Source organism: Heterocephalus glaber, unplaced genomic scaffold (assembly GCF_053883595.1).
Source record: "Heterocephalus glaber isolate CG9 unplaced genomic scaffold, H.glaber_assembly_v1.0 deba00001429, whole genome shotgun sequence".
Classification (NCBI taxonomy): Eukaryota; Metazoa; Chordata; class Mammalia; order Rodentia; family Bathyergidae; genus Heterocephalus; species Heterocephalus glaber.
In genome coordinates this window covers 10,205,938-10,224,244 of record NW_028258294.1, presented here as the reverse complement: position 1 = coordinate 10,224,244, position 18,307 = coordinate 10,205,938, and the positions used below count along the sequence as shown (strand labels likewise).

The following is an 18,307-nucleotide window of genomic DNA, read 5'->3' as shown; positions in this document are numbered from 1 at the left end:
ATACATGATGATGACAAAATTCATTCCATTCATTTTTCATTTCGTTCATTCAATTCATTTCATTTGTTTCTCCTGTGCTCTGGGGATCCTATCCAACACAGGTTCTTGTAAATTCTAGGCAAGTGCTGTAACCCTTAGGGAAAGAGCATTGTAATATATGGTGTCGCTAATTAGACTGTAAATAGGCAAATGTTAGTTTAGATTTTTAGTTTCAGGTAACTTAGCAGTTGGCCATGTATAATTATTTCTTAATGTATTGTTTTTTATGCAGGAAGAGAGTTGTTTCATAATAAGTTCTGAATTTCCAAACAAGATGAATATGTATTTACAACGAGAGAACAATAAAGAAGCTGCTTTGTCTATAAAGGGAGTTCCTAAGGCCAGAAATACTGGACAGAGGACAGAAGGGCCTGAAAAGGAGACAGACATGTGAATGTCAGAAGGTAAACAATATATAGAAGGTGATTTTTTTGATAGGAAGAACTAAAGATGATTAATGTGGAGATACCTGTTGAAGAAATTCTTATACCAAGAACTAAGGAGAAAAATAATAACCTGAACAAGCTTGTAGAAGAAACTAAAATACAAAAAGAATTTTGAATTTTCAAACATCAGGGAAAAGCTGAGATACCAGTTCCTGTATATAAGTCCTGCTGTTTTTGGTTTTTTTGGGTTTTTTTGGTACCAGGGATCTAACTTGGGTCCTTGTACTTGTAAGGTTGGTGGCATAACCACTGAGCTAAATCCCTGGCCCAAGTCCTGCTGTATTTATCAGTTCTTTCCACTTCAGTGAAAAGTTACAAGTGTGAATGGAACACTGAAAGGAAATGTTAGTCACTGGAATCCAACCAGTTTCGTTAAGATTCTTTGGAACACCCTGCTTTTAATCCCAACTTTATTCAGACAAAAAGAGATTACTGTCAAATTTTAGTCATTTCTCTGGGATGTAGCTCAGCAGCATGAGGCCCTTGGTTTAATCCCCAGGAGCTCAAAAATAACTTTCCCTAATATACCTGGTATAGTTTTACTATTTCATCTGTGATATTCCTTAGGATCACTATTGTATAGCTTACTGCTATTTAGTATGCATTGCATTGTACAGTGGCACTTGTGTATGTTTTTGTCTTAACTTGTGGACTAAGACTTCATGGACAGGTGCAAAAAATAAATCCTCTTTTGCAACCCAGAACTCATTGTTGAGTATGAGTTTTGATACATATAAGAAGGAATATTACTGCCGGGCACAGTGGTATATATAACCCTGTAATAATGGGATTCCTGAGGCTGAGGCAAGAGGAATGAAGCCTGTACTGTATAGCGAGACTGCCTCCAAAAACAAAGCAAAAACAAAATGACAACACATACAGATTAAAGCGATGGAAGGTTTTGTTCTGAGACTAAAGTTAATTTATAAAGCTCAGAATGTGAATAGAATCTCAGCTTTATAGATTTGGTATTCCAGTATTTATGTTGTGGCACACAAAGATAGCTTTTTTGTTTACTTAAAGGCTTCTGTCTTGAACATGGGGCTGGAGTTGAAGACTGTCTTACTGTGTTTGGATCATTTTTAAATGTAAGTAACATCAGATTAAAATTTCTGCAGGTTTTAATAAAGATCGTTGCCTTTCTTTAATTCCAGTTAGGACATTGAATGCCAAAAACTAAGCTTAGATTCAAGCATTTTACACACTGGTGTCAATTACATTCTTGAAATGTAATTCACTTAAAATAGGCTGAGTAGGCAAAACATCAGCAGTCAGTATTGAAGGTCATGATTCAGACTAATTGATACTTAAATTTTTTTCCCTTGGTTCATCTAAAGTAGCTGCTTAGCTGGTGGCATACAGTAAATAGTCCCTGTACTCAGGAGGCCGAGGCAGGAGGATTAGAAGTTGAAGCTCAGCCTGGACTAGATAGTGAAACAGTCTCAAACAAAAAACTCAAAGCCACTTGATGATACTTGCATATTTTTATTTATCAGTTTATATTCTAGCTGCTAAACAAGCTTGTTAAAAATCATTATAGGGCCAAGGATTTAGTATTTTTGTATTTTGCCAGAGCACATCTCAATTCCTGCTTATCACTGCTATTGAGTATCTTGAGGTCTATCCCGATGTGGCTTCTCCTGTGGCCGCACATCGTTGGAAACGCCTCATAGAGTAACACTGTGGTTTTGCTTTGCTCACAGGTCTATTTCTTAGGCCTGTGATAAGGCACTACAAGACAGCAAAAAGTATGAAAGACCTAATAATTTTTCTTTTAACTTTAGGTATTTGCACATCCTAGAGATCTATACTACTCTGAATAGCTTAGGTAAGTTTTAATTGGTGACAGTTTAATATTGTATTCTGGGGGCACAGTTCCAGTTCAGATGATGAATTTAACTGTTCAACTGCTGAATGATACAAACATGAACTAAAACTTAATTCTGACAGCTGGAGATAGCTATTAAGTCTGCACAATAAACAAAAACTTGTACGTATTTACTGGAAATACTTAGTGTCCTTCTAAATTTTTTATTTTGTAATTTCTCGTTAGGAAATGAATATGAATTCACGTGCATGTTTAGAGAAGTAAGTGAAATATTTCTAATTTATCAAGGACTTATAAAAATTGAGTATAATCCATTTCTTTTATACACTTTGAGAATAAAACAGAATTAAGATCTTTTCAAAAAGTGATACATGTGTTTATAAAATGAAAAAATGAGAGACTTTTTGCACTGTCATTTATCCAACTGGCATTTCTACATGGTTTATCCAAATATATAGCATATATACTTGGGACTGCTTGGCAGAGCAACAGTGATCTTTCTTCTTGCATTATTGGGAACTGAACCCAGGGCCTTATGCGTGCTTAGGCAAACCCTTTACAACTGAGTTAATCCTTTATGATTTGACAGATAAGGATTATAGTTCTTATATGTAGTGACCTCATTAGAATATTAATAATGTTAATTGGAAGTAGAGTAGAGGGGCTTTATATACCTCAGTAATGACTGCACTGTATGGTATCTGCACTCAACAGTTTATTCCTGCTGGTGTGTTCAAAAGACAGTGCGATAGAAATTCAGTATCTGGCATCGTTGGTTTTCTTGGCTTTGTGCATGTTAAACCTGGTATTTCTATTGATACAGTATTTTATGGTTTTTTAATATTCACTTTGGTACATAGTCTTCTGTGTAATTTTTTTTTTTTTAATTTAGGGTGTGAGCAAGGCAGATCCATCTACCCTCTAAGTGGTAAGGTGTTCTGTTTCTCTTACTTGTGTTTACCCCTATTGGCAGCATAATAGATTCCATGCAGATGCAGAAGCTTTGCACATACTGTATGAATAAGCTCTGGAGGAGCTTTCACAAAGCCTCATTCTAGATGAGAATGGGCACTACTGATTGGTGTCCAAAATTGGTCAGTGTGGCTAAAATTGAGACACAGGTCATGCTTCCATCACAGTAAACATATTACAGTGGTGACAATGAGACCTGTAACATTTTGCTCAAGAATAATGAAAAATGTTGACTTTCAACATTAGAAATGAATGATTAAGGAATAATAGAGAATCTAGATCATGTGCCACAACACCAATACTATGTAAAATTCAAATTCTAGGCTCCTGAAGTGCTGGAAGGAATTTGGATATAAGACCCCAGGTAAGATTTTAACTTTTTACTTCAAAGGCAAAAGCTACTTTTTGTTACAACCAAAGTTTGTAAGAAAAATAATTTTACTGTCACTATGAGTGTATGATGTTATGATGATTGGCAAAATGTTCAACTGCTCTGAATGGGCTGAATGAAACTAGCGCCTCTGAACATCCACATTAAGTACACTGTTTCAGAATGTAAACTCAAGGTTCATTTCACATTTTCTAAATTCAGATATGATTTGAACATGATAACTGGATTAAAGAGTAACATAATAGTGAAAAATTTTTTACAGCTGCAATTTTCATAGTAGTTTGGACATTGGGTGTGGTGCACTTAATGCAAGGAACCTTAGTTTCTGGATAAAGTTATTATATAGTAAATAAGAATTTTTTCCTTGAATAGGAGTTTTGAAGTTGTCACTGTCCATAATTCCCAGTGGAGATAAGAGAATTTCGGCAAGTAATTCTATTATATTACCCATAAACTATTGGGATATTACAATGGTCATTACCAAGGCTTTTAGAATGAAGTTTCTCATTTGCTGTGGACATGACCGTAAAAGAATTTCCCACTAGGTTTTCTATCTGCTACGTTGCTAGCAATCAACCTGTTGGGAACATTACATTGCTTAGGTGAACATTGTCCAGTGTGCACAATAGCCACATTTAAAATTCTTGCCACAAGGCATGCTTAGCTTTGGAGGCTTGTTCTCCCTAGCTAAACTACTGTTACCCTTAGTAGCTAATCATTTTACAAGCAGAGGACTTAAGTGAAGTAGGCTAGCTTCAGGAACTCACTGATGACTGCAATGATTATCTTTTATATCCTTATGCAGGGCAGATAGGCTGACTGGATTAAGCATCATTTCTTTGAAAAAGGTATGTACACATGAGGAAAACTACTGTACAGGTCATTTCAAAGAGGGCTTGTGGGGATGTGAAACCAAGAGCTCTTAACGCGATGACCGGAGAATGAAGTTCTCCACAGTTTGCCATAGTCACTCAATAGTGCTGTGTTTTCCTGAGGAGATACAATATTGAGCTAGTCATAAACTCACTGGTGATGGGAAAAGGTAAATGCTTCAAAGTTTAACCAATGTCTTTTCTCCTTTTCAGGGCTATTTTGAAGACAAAGAACTTCACTAAAGTGACCTTGATGAGTACTGAAGGCATCACATGTGAAATTCCTTAAATAAATTTATTTAATTTTTGCACAATGTCATATTTATTTAAAAGCCTTTTTATAAAAGCCTTTTTACAAGTGTTGTATGTAGTAAGTCAGTACATATTTTTGGCTCGAAGTTTCTCTAGTGTTTTCTGTAAGGGAATAAAATTACTATCAGTTTCAATTATGGTATACTAAAAATCGGGCTGAGAGGGGTTGGGATGGGAAGGCTTTCACCTTATGAAATTCTTCTGCCCTTGCTCTGTTTTGGGCATAAGTTTCTTGCTTTGCTTTCTCTTCCTTTTGTTGTTTTACTTCAGATAACTGATTGTATAACCTATAAAATATTAAGTGTAAGTGTAAATACTGCAGAAAAGAAGAGTAAAATCGCCGGAACACAACAAACAAAAAAGGTACCTTAGAGCCCTTTTATGCATGAGGGCTTGTGCCATTCTTCTTTCTTCAGGAAGGGACACTCTAACTTTACTCACACCTTTCAGACTACTCATAGAGGAACCTGAAAAAAGCAAGGGATTTCTTTTGATTTTTATCCTGGGAGTGGTCACATAGGGATCAAACTCAGGACCTTGTGCTTGAGGGGCAGGTGCTGAGGCACTGAGCTAAATCCATGGACCTGTCGGCTTATTTCTTTTAATGACCTCCCTCTACTCCCCATCCCAGTCTTTATTCTTGTTTAAATTGGCATATCTTATTTTCCCTTGCCCTCATTACCCTTCATTGTGCCCACACTTCCTTATTCAGAGATCCATCCTCTTTTACTCAAGTGAGATACCATACAATAATTAAGCTTGTGTGTCTGGTTTATGTCACCATTTTCCAGGTGCATCCATTTCTCTAAAGATTTGTCATTTATTGGGAAGAAAGTTCTGCCAGCAAAAGAGCCAGTCAAAAATGGACAAGAGAAACCACATCTTTATTTTGGGAAGAATGATATTAAGTCGAATGCTGGCATGGGTGTGGTGAAAAGGAAACCCTCCTTCATTGTGGGGAATGCAAACTACTACAACCATTATGGAAATCAGTATGGAGATTTTTTGAAGTGAAATAAAAACTTCATGTGACCCATGTGTCCCCTCTTCTGGGTAGCTTCCCCCAAAGAGCTTAAGACATACTGCAGTGATACATGCATACCTTTGTTTGTAGCTAAGTAAGTCCTGGAAGCAATGTGTATACCTAACAGATGACTAGATAAACATGGAGTATCTATAATGGATTACTGCTCAGCTATAGAGTGGTTTATGAATAAAGTGAAGAGGCTGGGGGTATATATAGCTCAGAGCTAGTATGAACAAGACCCTAGGTTTGATCCTTTAGTACCAGAAGAATCACACAGGCCATTAAAACATTTCAGGAAGTTGAAGATTAATATTTAAACCATACCTGTAGATGGCTTCTTAACTGTTTTGAATTGGGAATGTTCAGAAACTCGAGTTTTACTCCTTATTTCTTTCTGCCTCTGGTAGGATCTCTCCATAAATGATTTTTTTCTTTTAACAAATGCTTCTTGTAAGCTTTCTGGTATGGCTGTAAATTTTGGGAACTGTTCTGTTAGATATATCTTCACATTTAACTTTATGCCAACTGCAGGTATATGCAATTTCTTTACAATTCAGGCTGTTAGGACATACCTGTAGATCCTGTTGAATTTTCCACAGAAAGTTCTGATACAAGTGGATGAACTGAAGTTTCTGTTTTTGACACAATGGGCAGAAATTCACTCAGCTAATTGCAAGAAAATAAAAAATGAGTTTAGTATACCACTTAGAGTAAGTAGTTCAAAGTCTAGTGTTCACTGGGAAAATGAACTTTCCAAAAAGGCTCTTTTATGTGAAGTGCCTTTTGGTTTGCATTAGCCCTTCACTGCCCCCAAATACAGCCACTAACCAAGATAGGTTTATTTGTTTTGCCAATACAGTAATATAGTATGTCATGTCTCCGCTCATGAACACTTGTTTGCAAACAAATTGGTTCACAAAAGCATTCAACAAAGTTTTGCTTCAGTTTGCAAACTCTGCATAGGGTGACAAATACAACTATGCAATCTTCCCCACAAAAACAAATGCAGCCATCTTCCCTAAAATCATAAGTTCACAAACCAAGGTACCACTATATCTGCATATGTACTAACAACATTCTGAGCATGCTCTTTTTTTTCTGGTACCGGGGATCGAACTCGGATCCTTCCGCTTGCAAAGCAGGCGGCAGAACCACTGAGCTAAATCCTCGGCCCCCTCTGAGCACGCTCTTAATGAGTGGGAGAGTGGTGGTTGGGTCACCTGGTAGAAGAAACATGAATTTATGCCTACCTTCTTAGTTCTCATTCTCCTTGCACATTACGCTTCTGTCTTAATAGCTTGAATAAAGACATGGCTTTATCTGGTGAGAAGCACCTAGAAACTATAGCCACAGATTGGCCTACCTATATTTGATCTCAGCATTTCAATCCATATGAGAAGTACATAACCTCTTTTCTACTGCCTACCCTTTAAGAAATTTCACTTGTGGTTCTGTAGTTACTTTTTAGGTAGAAGTTCCATTCCTTGGCATCAGAACACTACCTGTGTGATAACAAAAATCTGTTCCACCACACTAAAAGGTAGGTATGAAGCTGGGGGGTGTGGTACACACCTGTAATCTCAGCAATTGAGAAAATGGGGAAGGAGGACTGCACATTTACGTCCCTTCTGAGCAATTTAGCAAGACCCTGTCTCAAAAACTAAAGCTGAAGATGGAGCTCTGTGTGAAGGCCCTGAGTTCAAGTGTTTAACAGTGAAAAGAAAAAAACAGCTGTGTGTGTGTGTGTGTGTGTGTGTGTGTGTGTGAGTGAAAAGGCACCTGCTAACCTACAGTTCCAACTAAATGAAAACTAAGAGCATATCCCTCCAATGATGACCCAAGAGTTGAAATTACCAGGTAGGTGATTGATTAGACCCTTCGTAGTAGCCAGGGAATTTTTGTTAACTTTTGACTGAAAAGTTCAAAATAAATGTCAAAAGTGAGAAGAGTTTTCTATTTTTGCTGCCTGGTCTTAGGACTAAGTATTTGTCATGGGATAGGTGAGGAATGAATTCTACTTGAGTCTTAACAGCCATACCTTCACAGATACTAGAACTACATATTACATGGTATAACCAGTACATTTAGACTTTGAGAACTTTTCCTATTCACTGTCAATTTCTACTGTAAGGATGCAGCTTATTGCATTTACATGTAATAGAGGGAAGGAAATGTGCAGATAATCCTAAGGTGAGGTAAGATGCCATACTGTGAAGAGAGGATTCGTATCCTTTTCTGTTCCCCTAATCTTTAGTTACAGGTTCCTGTATGATCTGTATTATAGCTGTATTAATGAATGCTATAAAATTTACCTGAAAACAGCTTTTTGCCTCATTCTCTTTCTTTTCTTCAAGGGTTAAGTTTGCAAAATCTGTTTCATCAATACTGATATCACTGGTGCTTACCAAAGTAAGTTCTGGTTCTTCCATTATGCCATGGCCAGATTCTGTCTCCTGTGCAGTATAATTGAAAAGAAAACATTTAAAAAAAAAACCTTAAAGCATCCAAAATGTGAAAAAAATACATAAATGTGCATTTTGTACATTATGTGTATTTGGTGCAAATGTACGTAAGTGGAAAAAATAATATAAGTTTTAGAACATCAACAGACTGGATTCCCCTTTAGGTACCTCTCATCACTAGGAGAAACAGAGAAGATTTGGCAGTGTAGTAAAATATTATGCTGTCTTAAAATATTGCAAGGATCATAAATCTGAACACTCATATGGCTAGGTAGGTTGGCTGGGGTATATAGAACTGCATGACATTCTATCTAAAGGGTGCAGTGACTACTGGGAACAAATGTGGACCACTCTTGACAGATTTTAAATGTTTCACAACAAAGATTTTTTGTTAAGGAAGCAGCTTCACATATTGAACAAGAATTTAAAAACAGAGAAGCAATGTAAACAACCAAAGAAACACATCTATGGCCTATAAATCTCCATTGTCTTAACTGGAAGGATGAGCTGCACATGTGAAAAAATGAAAACCATGTCCAGTATAACAGTTATTCCAATAATGGATTCAGTGCAATGAGGTTTAACACTGAAAAGTGCTAAAGCACAGGCTGATTAACCATTCCTTAGGGAAGGTAGAAAAGGAGTATTGGATAGGGAAGGAAGATTTTTTTATAATTCTTAGAGGACAGTTTTCAAAATTTGGAGTTTTCTCATTTTATTTTGAGAATATTCAGCAACTTTGTTGTTTCTTACATTTTGTTTCAAAACTTTCTCCTAAAAAGGAACTTAAAATGTTATTTACATAACATAGATCTCACTTACCCAGAATGGAATAGAGCTCTGTAATGAAAATGATCCAGAACTTAGAAAGGGCTCAGGCAGTGTTGGCTGAGGTAGCTTTTTTATGACTCCTGGAGCTTCAGCTGAAGTCTCAAAATATTTTTCATTTTGGGTACTTAATGACTGTGGTGTCTGATCTGAAGTTCCCATCTTTACTGTTCCTACACATAATTGAGAGTCAGTTTCTTCTACATGTGGATATATAGCTAACATCCGATGGCTCTCATTTTCATCATCTTCAGAGAGTCCTTGACTTTGTACAATTTTAACAGCCTCTCTTTTCGACAGGTCTTCAAAGCTCAACCTTTCTTCTTTGCTTTCTACCCGTAATTGGTGTTTTATGGAGCACTCACTAGAGGTAGAACCACATGGAGTGCTATGCTGTATACGTAACTGATCAAATGTATTAGTCTCATCAGATGAACTACAGGCTGAACTTTTCTTATTTTGTAGTATTTCAGTCTGTTGATCTGACGGATAGTTCTCATTTTTCATGTCTTGAAAAGAATCTCTTGCTTCAATGTTAAAAATACTTGGCAGATCAGTGTGCTGGCTCACCTCCTGTGAAGAAAATTCTGGCAGAAGTTGTTGAAAAGATTGTTCAGATCCTGCATTAAGAAATTTTAAAAAATCAATCATATATTATAAAATTTAATTATAGGTAGTCTCATAGTTTGATTTTAATAACAAACAGAAAATGTGCTTACAAGTATACACATATATGATATATATAGAAACTTTGTACAAAAAGTTCTAAAGGAAAAAAATTCTAGAAATAAAAAAAAGTTCTACAAGGACCTAACTATAAGGAGTGAAAAAGTTCTAGAAGGACAGAACTATAAAGGTAGGAAAGTTGACAGCCAAGAGGCAACTCTTGACTTTTATCTTACAGAGTTTAGTATTATAAAAATGTAAACTGAAGAGGCAGGCATGGTGGCACATGCCTGTAAGGCCAGTTCGCAGGAGGTTGAGGAAGGATTGCTGCAAGCTTGGGGCCAGCCTGTGCTACGTAGTGAGTTTAAGGCCAGCCTGAACTATGTAGAGTGGCCTATCTCAAAAATCAAACCAAACCAAAACAACAAAAAATGGAAACTATATTTTCTGTTATTTAAAAAAATATATGAAGAGTACCCAAAACAGTGAAGACACACATGTAGACAAACCAACAGGTGCTATGCACAATTTCCAACGAAACGTAAAAAAAAATGAAAAAAATACTGGGTTTTATTTAACTTTTTCTTAGCTATACATACCTTCAATAGTTTCTGTAGCAAAACTCTGAACTACAGCATGAGCCAAATTAGGGTCAGATTGCTGGTTCAGGCTTTTGTTAAAAGAATTCAAGCTGGTTCTTCCCAGTGCTGTAAAAGAAACTGTACTTCTGGATGATACAGTAGCACAGGGTCTTTCAGATGAAGAATCTGAGCCCTGACAGAACACAACAGAGAATACTTGAAATATTATGTATTATTAGCTGAATTAATCATCACTATGTTTCTTTGATATTGCTCTACCTTAATTACTACTTTATCATGGTAATAACTTGGTCACTCAGAAATCCATTTCTTCCTATCAATCAATATATCCACCAGCTAAAATAAGGCTGGATGGGACAAAATTCTAATGTAGCAGCTTTTCATCTAGGTTCCACATTGGAATCACTTGGGTAGCTTTAAAAAAAAAAATCAGTATCTGAGTCCTTCCAGAAATTCATTTAACTGGTCTGGGAAATAATCTGAGCACTGAAATTTTTTAAGTTTTCCATGTGATTCTAATAAGACTGCTACAGGTAAGAACCACTGTTCTACAAAAGAAAAGAATTAAAAAATGCTCTTCGATATTCACTGCTAGAAGTATCTAGTTTTACATACCTGGTAAAAATTTCTGTTGTCTTGAGAAATCCCAGAGGATGATGATGATAAATCAAAGTCAGGATGTGGTTCTAAAGGTTTAAAGAGCTGACGATGCAAATTTGGAAAAATGTGTTCTAGTTCTGGAAAGTCAAAGTCAACAGCTGGAACTGTGAGAAAAAAAAGAATTTATTTTTAAGATTTAAAGTAAAGCCTAAAAACAAGTACAAAGAACATGTTTATTAAAAACTTTGATAACTCTAATGCAACAAATTCTATTTATTTCATGATCAGCAAATGCTTTCAAATTATCCCTATCATGATTACTTCCAAGGTAAAAAAACAAAACAAAAGCCCAGATCTTCTGTGATCAAAGACTTCTCAGGTTAATTAGGAGTAACAGGCACATGTGACCACTGCTTTGCTACAGGCAAGTGATGGGCTGTTTGTTAACACTGAAAGCCCAAAAACATTCACCATCACTGCAATAAGCTTTGCTGTTCCCACTTAGCTCACTTCAGGAACAATGATTAAAAGAAGGAAAAAGGAAAGTTTCACTGTATTCAGTGTCACCATGGGCCAGACATTGTACTTTATGAGTATATCACATTTAATTTCCAACATCTTTCTTTCTATGAAAGATGAAAAAGTAAACTTGCCTATGGTTTCACAGCTAGGAAATAGTCTCACCTCTGATTTGAACCGAGATCTCTCTGATTTCTGAACTTTACCCAGACTCAGCTCAAAGAGCTAACTTTGAGAAGGTAAAGAAAGATGTGATCATTAATGTTCTCTACATACTCTTCCATCAGTCAAATTGGGTCCACATCCTCTCTTTCACTAAATATCAGTATTTCCTGTGGTATAATTGTGTTGCAGCAGGGATAAAAACATGAAGTTTGAACAATATTTACTAAAAATTCAGAAAGATAAAAGGTGAAAAAAGAACCCATTAACATATACATACATGTGTGTGTTTTATATATATATATATATATATATAGTCTGCTAAAAAAATGTACACACACTTCAGCAGTTCGCTGTGCTAATAAATGTCTGGAAGCTAATGGCTATCACTTTGAGCACCTCTTGTAATTGTAGAGACCAAAGGTAACGTGTATTAATTTTATGATATCTCAATAAATTTAGTATTAAAATATTTATATAAGGTTTTCTTTTCCTGATGTATACATTTTTGGGCACATATATATGTATGTGTGTGTGTGTATATATATATATATATATACACACACACACACATATATATACACAATTTTTTTTCCCTTTAAAATTGTTTTACCCTGAAAGTCTGTTTTCTCAGGTATCCAAGTTGGTTCATTTATGTTCTTGTCTATAATCTGTTGACAGTGTGAGTGTCCAGGTGTAAATTCTTCCACTGCAGGCAACAGAGAGTTATGAACATCTGAAGAGTTTTGCTGCTGATAAGTAACTTGTGTTGAAGGAACTACAGAACTTAAAATATCTGTTTCCTCTTTTTTATTGGTGATAGATTCTTGTTCCTGGTAGTCCACATACTCTGAAAATGGCTCTGAAATTTGAATTTAATGAAAATTTTTAATTAACACTGTGTTCCTTTTGACCGCTGGGTGCTTCTTTTTTCTGAGACAGGGATTCACTGTGCAGCTCAGGCTGGCCTTGAACTCACTATATAGCCCAGGCAGGCCTCCTACCTCAGCCTCCTGAATGCTGGGATTACCATGCCCAGTTGGGTGCTTCCTTGGAAACATAACTTGGTAGATAAGTATGGCAATATATACTGCTAACAGATCAGTGCAATCAAGAGTTTTCATAAGATAAAATTCCACTGAATGGGAAAACTGGACATTAGCAATGTTTCTCATGTTGTAAGGGATCTATAGAGTACTGTGTAACTTCTAGTCACTTTTAGAAGACCATTATTCTATTAGACGCTGGCACTTTATTTTCCAGATTTAAAGAAACTCTCTTTTTCCCCATTGTGTTGTGAAAAAGCAATGTTTCCTTCCACTACCATACTGTAACTCAACTGGGGTTGGACTTTCAATCTGTTTACATTTTGATATTATTACCTGGATCTGTAAGGCTCAAATTTGTGTTTTCATAACTTAAAAAACTGCCAGTAGAAACAGATATTGAAGATAATGGCTCATGAGAAATATCTTGTGTTTCAGCCTAAAAATTAAAGAGAAATATTAGACCATGATGTGTCAAGAAGTACAGTATCTGGAAAACTCAAAATCACCAACCTTAGCAGCTGTCAATTCTGAGCTCAGGTCAAGTGTAGAAAGAAACCTTCATGGTTACAAAGGTCAGTAGTAAAACCTTTTTCATCATTGCTCAGAAATGATTAGCCTTACGCACACACAAGAGTCTCCAATCTCACTGACCCATCAGAATACCCTCAGTTAAATTTAATTACCTTACAAACATCCATGCATGCTCACGGACACACACACACACAGACACACACACAAACACACACACACAAGACATATCCCTTACTATTTTAAGTTATTTTACAGATCTGCTTCTCAGAACTATAGAGATCATGCATCAGGGAGATTGGAAGGTCTTCTGATGCTCAGATTTGGCTATTTTTCATCACTGATCCACTTCAATAAGAGCAGATCTCAGAGAACATAGTTTTTCAGTAAACTAAAGAGAATATGATACCACATTGCTCTAAAAACAGAACATGAGAAAATATCACTAACCTTATCATCTGGCCTCACTGCTGGACCCAGGCACATGTGCTCTGCCTCCTCTGTGGCATAACTTAACACAGCATGATTCTCAACGTCAAATTCCTTGAACTTGACTAAAAAATGAATTTGGAGTTCAAAATGTGAAGAAAAAAATTTGTTTTGTTTTTTTTTGGTACTGGGGATCGAACTCAGGATCTTGTGCTTGCGCGGCAGGCACTGGAACCACTGAGCTAAATCCCCAGCCCTAAGAAAAAAAATTTGGATTAGGACAAATTAAATTATTAGCATCAGAGGGTACTAATCCCAACTTTCCTGTTTTGGTTCTTAAAGTTGCCTTATCTTAGACCAAAGGGGAAAAAAAAAGTCATTTCCTTTTTCATTTAAGACACTAGGCAAGACTCACTCCTTTTTTTTTTTTTTAACTGTAGTTTTCACTGTTACTACATGAATAAAACCCTTTGAACATTATGGGAAATATTCTGTTCCATTATGTGGAAAAGCAAGAATATTCAATCAAGAACACAGTGTGATCTCTAAGGGGATAAAAGGCACATTAAAAAAAAGACAATGAAGAACACCAAGCTACAAACAGTAATTGGTAATGAGTAATAGGACAAGGAGTAAATTTAACTTCTTTTTCTTTTTTCACATGGAGATTTCTGTGTTGCCTAGGTTGGTCTTGAAATTCTGGGCCACAAGCAATCCTGCTTCAAGTCCTGTCTGGAGCTGCTGGGACTATAGGCCTGAGCCACCAAAACCTGACTTAATTTTTATATTTTTTATGTTGAGGCTTGAACCCAGGATCTAGTGGACACTAAGTACTCTACCACTGAGCTATATTCCCAGTCCCAATTTTTACTTCTTTATATCTTTTAGTGCTAAGGTCAAAATAAACATATTTTGTTTAGTAATATATTATCATTTCTAATTATATTTGACATATTAGAACATATATAAAAATTATACTATGTCACTTTTTTATTAGTACAGAATATTTCATTCTTGTGTGGAGCCCCACATGCGCACATTTACACATCTTAACTCCTTTTTTCAACTTCTTTCCTCCATTGCTCCTATTCTCTTTTTTTTTTTTTGGTACCAGGGATCAAACTCGGGTCCTTGCGCTTGCGCAGGAGGTGGCAAAACCACTGAGCTAAATCCCCGGCCCATCCTATTCCCTCTCTTGATCCCCTTCCAATTTTGGGAAGGATCTATCACCCTACTTATTATCTATCTTTATCTATTATCTCTCTATAATTTGGGTTTCTCATATAAAAGAAATCATGTGATATTTAAGCTTGTTTGTCTGGTTTGTTTCACTCAATATTATAGTCTCAAGGTGTACCCATTTTTCTACAGATGACTCAAGTTTATCTTTCTTTATGCCAGAGTAGTACTCCATTGTGTGAATATACCACATTTTCTTTATCCATTCATCGTTGATGGACATATAGGTTGCTTCCAAGATTTAGCCACTCTGAATTGTGCTGCTATAAACATGGGTATGTGTGTGTCACTGCAATACATGTCTTTAACTCTATGGAAGATACCTAGAAGGGTCAAATGGAATTTCTATTTTCAGTTTTTTGCAGAATCTTCATACTGATTTATATAGTGGTTTTAGTAGTTTACATTCCCACCAACAGAAGCCCTCCAACCCCCCTGCAGCCTTGTCAGCATGTGTTATTTGACTTCTTGATGACAGCCATTCTTTCTGGGGTAAAATGGAATCTCAATGTTGTTTTAATTTGTATTTCTCTAATGGCCAGCGATGTTGAACATTTCTTCATGTATTTATTGGTCATTTGTATTTCTTCTTCACTGAAGTGTCTATTCATTTCATTTGCCCATTTTTGATTGGGTCTTTATTTGGGAGGGCCTAATTTTTTTGAGTTTTTTGTATATTCTAGACATTATTCCTCTGTCTAAGGAATAGCTGGCAAATTTTTTCCCCCCATTCTATAGACTGTCTTTCTACTCTGTTGGTTTCTTTTGTTGTGCAGCTTTTTAATTTGACATGATCCCATTTGTTCATTCTTGGTACTATTGCATGTACAACCAGGTTTTGTTTTGTTTTTTTGAGACAGGGTCTCACTATATAGTTCAGCCTGGCCTCACGGCGATCCTCCGGCCTCAGCCTCCTGTGTGCTGGGATTACAGGTATGTGCTACCATGCCTGGCTTCAACCAGGTTTTTTTAACCCTCCCCCTACCCCCCAAGCACTGGAGATTACTGAAGACTGAACTCAGGCCCTTCACACTGATCAATGAGTGCACATCCCAAGCCCAGTATTTTAGTGTCTTGCCAAGTTGCCCAGGCTGACTTTTGAGCCTCTTGGCCCAGTTGCCCAGAGTGCTAGGATTAAAGGTGAGCAACACCACATACAGCCTGTGCTACTAATAATGTTCAGGCATTCTGAATTTATGGGAAAGCTGGCTAAGGCATACAGTCATCTGTGGTTCTGAAGCAGAATAATAAAACTGCTGCAGTGCACATAAAGTTTCTGACTCATGATTACCATGTTATTATAAAAGATCAGTATACATTAGTGCCAAGTTTCTTAAATGTTTAAGAAGTTATTTTAAAAATGGAACTCCAGTCCACAAACACTTGTACATATATACACCTACATGTCTATTAGTGTATGTGTGTATATGGAGATATAAACAATATTTGTATCATGCTTAATTAAAGCAAAAGCAAAGGGAATAGTAAAGGCAGTGCTTTGTGCATGCAAAGCAAGTACTCTACTGTTGAGTACATTTCTGCCCGTTTTTAATTTTATTTTGAGACAGGGTCTCAACTAAGTTGCCCAGATGGGCCTTAACCTTGCAATCCTCCTGCCTCGGCCTCTAATCATTTGCCTTTAAACATAATCTTTTTTTTTTGGTACTGGGGATTGAACTCAGGACCTCCCCGGCCCTAAATATAATTTCTTACTCTTATCTTATTCTGGTTCATTAAAAAATATATTATCGTGACCTAAGTGATTTAACTATTGTCATTTGGTTGCTTCTCTACATGCTAAATTTCAAAGAAAATGTGAGATGGTAAAATTTTATTCTGAATATTTATTATCTCTTAAATGGCTCATTTCAAAAGCAAGCTGGGAGATGAGAAGTTAATCTAGGGTTTCTCAGTTCGATTAATCATAATTATGTGGTGTTATCTATAACATACCTTCAAATCTACCCTACAGAAAAGCTGAGTGAACGGCGTAGCATTTGTGTAGTGGTAAGAAGTGAAAAATGAAAGTAAGAGGAAGAAGCAAGGCCAGAATTACTTGAGATGTTAAAAAATTCAGGAGAAAGGTCCCTGAAAGGTGAAAAAGAAGTGGCATCAGTTGGAATATAATAAACTCATAACAGGGACACATGAATATGTTCCTAAAAAGAGTGAAAGCAACACCTTAAACAGTTATCTTCCCATGACGTGCATAATTCACCATATCGGGCTTTCCAACAAAAACAAAGGATACAAAGCTTGAAGTTAGTATTCCACCTTAAAAGCTACTAAGAAATCAAGGTGTGGAGGCAGTGGCAGGGAAGAAACAGACAGGTAAAAAAATTTAGGTCATTTCAAAAGAGAAAATATCCAAATCTGGGGATGGCTATGAGAAAGAGAAAAGCAGCCAGCCCCTTGCCAGTCAGGGGCTGACCTGGCCCTGTTGCTCTCCCATTAAACACCAACAATTGGACTGGGGATTTAGCTCAGTGGTTCTGCCACCTGCCTTGTAAGCGCAAGGACCCGAGTTCGATCCCCAGTACCAAAAAAACAAAACAAAACAAAAAAACCCAACAATTTCACAGAATGCCACTCTATGATTTAGAGTATCACAGATAATTTTTATGGTATTTCACAGTACTGTTTAATTTAAAATGCAGATTGTTACACATAGACTTAAACACAAAATATGTAGAGCTGCCAAATATATAACTCTACCCTCGGGCCAGGGATGTAGCTCAGCGGCACAGTGCCTACCTGGCAAACATGAGGCCCTGAGTTCAATTCCTGGTACCAAAAGACAAAACAAAGCAAAACAAGAAAACCTCTACCCTCATATACTTCCTATTAGTACTTAATGAGATAATTTAAGAGCAAAATTCACTTATTTTCTCTATAAACTTCACTTCTCTCATTCAACTTTTTCTGTAAAGAAACAGGTGCCTAATTTCTTAAAAATCTACAATACATGAACATATAAAATAGAAAGTGAAACCTCGTCTCCAACAGCTATACCAACATTTTGATGATTATCATTCTAGATAATTTTCTATGCTATTTCCTAAGCACAGATTTTTTTCTCCTTCATTATTATTGCTTTTTTTTTTAACATGGTAATTTCTTTTTAATTGACATCTAAGTACACACTTCACCTGGGCTACACCCTCAGCCCTTGCCTTCATTACTTTTTTTTTTTGCAGTACTGGGGATTGAATGCAGGAAATGCTGAGCTAAATCACTAGCCACTGTTTTTTTTGGATACAGTGATTAAGTTGCCCAGGCTGGCTTTGAACTTGCAATCCTCTTGCCTCAGCCTCTCAGAGTGCTGAGATTACAGGC

At 36.5% G+C, this 18,307-nt stretch overlaps 2 protein-coding genes and 10 non-coding genes across 43 annotated transcripts in view; 9 read left to right on the top strand and 3 right to left on the bottom strand.

Annotated features, from left to right (window-relative positions):
- Taf1d (TATA-box binding protein associated factor, RNA polymerase I subunit D) overlaps positions 1–4,867 on the top strand; it is a 29,929-nt gene extending 25,062 nt beyond the window's left edge. For 4 of the 14 annotated variants that reach the window (XR_015451616.1, XR_015451611.1, XR_015451615.1 and 1 more), the window contains 9 exons: positions 272–443; positions 1,509–1,573; positions 2,270–2,313; positions 2,539–2,573; positions 3,206–3,241; positions 3,609–3,649; positions 4,049–4,101; positions 4,482–4,524; positions 4,762–4,867. Coding sequence is in view for 1 of the 14 variants with exons in the window: in XM_087212284.1 (XP_087068410.1) it covers positions 272–433 (162 nt within the window). In the remaining 13 variants the exon portion in view is untranslated. Of the gene's footprint in view, positions 1–271; positions 1,190–1,508; positions 1,574–2,269; positions 2,314–2,538; positions 2,574–3,205; positions 3,242–3,608; positions 3,650–4,048; positions 4,102–4,481; positions 4,525–4,761 lie in introns of those variants that run through there. The other 10 variants (XR_015451618.1, XR_015451613.1, XR_015451617.1 and 7 more) reach the window with 8 other exon arrangements.
- On the top strand, positions 1,104–1,233 carry LOC147827875 (small nucleolar RNA SNORA40). The gene has a single exon (XR_015451718.1). It is a non-coding gene; the product is annotated as a small nucleolar RNA SNORA40 (small nucleolar RNA).
- LOC147827874 (small nucleolar RNA SNORA18) lies at positions 2,098–2,229 on the top strand. Its single transcript, XR_015451712.1, has one exon. It is a non-coding gene; the product is annotated as a small nucleolar RNA SNORA18 (small nucleolar RNA).
- On the top strand, positions 2,366–2,437 carry LOC147827873 (small nucleolar RNA SNORD5). Its single transcript, XR_015451716.1, has one exon. It is a non-coding gene; the product is annotated as a small nucleolar RNA SNORD5 (small nucleolar RNA).
- Positions 3,000–3,138, top strand: LOC147827872 (small nucleolar RNA SNORA8). Its single transcript, XR_015451713.1, has one exon. It is a non-coding gene; the product is annotated as a small nucleolar RNA SNORA8 (small nucleolar RNA).
- Positions 3,359–3,492, top strand: LOC147827871 (small nucleolar RNA SNORA1). Its single transcript, XR_015451711.1, has one exon. It is a non-coding gene; the product is annotated as a small nucleolar RNA SNORA1 (small nucleolar RNA).
- On the top strand, positions 3,744–3,816 carry LOC147827870 (small nucleolar RNA Z40). Its single transcript, XR_015451709.1, has one exon. It is a non-coding gene; the product is annotated as a small nucleolar RNA Z40 (small nucleolar RNA).
- On the top strand, positions 4,148–4,268 carry LOC147827869 (small nucleolar RNA SNORA32). Its single transcript, XR_015451708.1, has one exon. It is a non-coding gene; the product is annotated as a small nucleolar RNA SNORA32 (small nucleolar RNA).
- Positions 4,554–4,682, top strand: LOC147827868 (small nucleolar RNA SNORA25). Its single transcript, XR_015451714.1, has one exon. It is a non-coding gene; the product is annotated as a small nucleolar RNA SNORA25 (small nucleolar RNA).
- Cep295 (centrosomal protein 295) overlaps positions 4,825–18,307 on the bottom strand; it is a 48,509-nt gene continuing 35,026 nt past the window's right edge. For 12 of the 19 annotated variants that reach the window (XM_004838027.4, XM_021252599.2, XM_004838033.4 and 9 more), the window contains 11 exons: positions 13,754–13,857; positions 13,109–13,211; positions 12,340–12,588; positions 11,061–11,209; positions 10,443–10,617; positions 9,172–9,797; positions 8,200–8,340; positions 6,460–6,553; positions 6,212–6,355; positions 5,228–5,327; positions 4,825–5,147 (listed from right to left, as the gene is read on the bottom strand). In XM_004838027.4, coding sequence (XP_004838084.2) covers positions 4,991–5,147; positions 5,228–5,327; positions 6,212–6,355; positions 6,460–6,553; positions 8,200–8,340; positions 9,172–9,797; positions 10,443–10,617; positions 11,061–11,209; positions 12,340–12,588; positions 13,109–13,211; positions 13,754–13,857 — 2,042 coding nt within the window. In that variant the 3' untranslated portion in view covers positions 4,825–4,990. The remainder of the gene's footprint in view (positions 5,148–5,227; positions 5,328–6,211; positions 6,356–6,459; positions 6,554–8,199; positions 8,341–9,171; positions 9,798–10,442; positions 10,618–11,060; positions 11,210–12,339; positions 12,589–13,108; positions 13,212–13,753; positions 13,858–18,307) is intronic. The other 7 variants (XM_004838029.4, XM_087212278.1, XM_013069632.3 and 4 more) reach the window with 5 other exon arrangements.
- Positions 13,304–13,378, bottom strand: LOC147827867 (small nucleolar RNA U2-30). Its single transcript, XR_015451717.1, has one exon. It is a non-coding gene; the product is annotated as a small nucleolar RNA U2-30 (small nucleolar RNA).
- Positions 13,569–13,649, bottom strand: LOC147827866 (small nucleolar RNA U2-19). The gene has a single exon (XR_015451715.1). It is a non-coding gene; the product is annotated as a small nucleolar RNA U2-19 (small nucleolar RNA).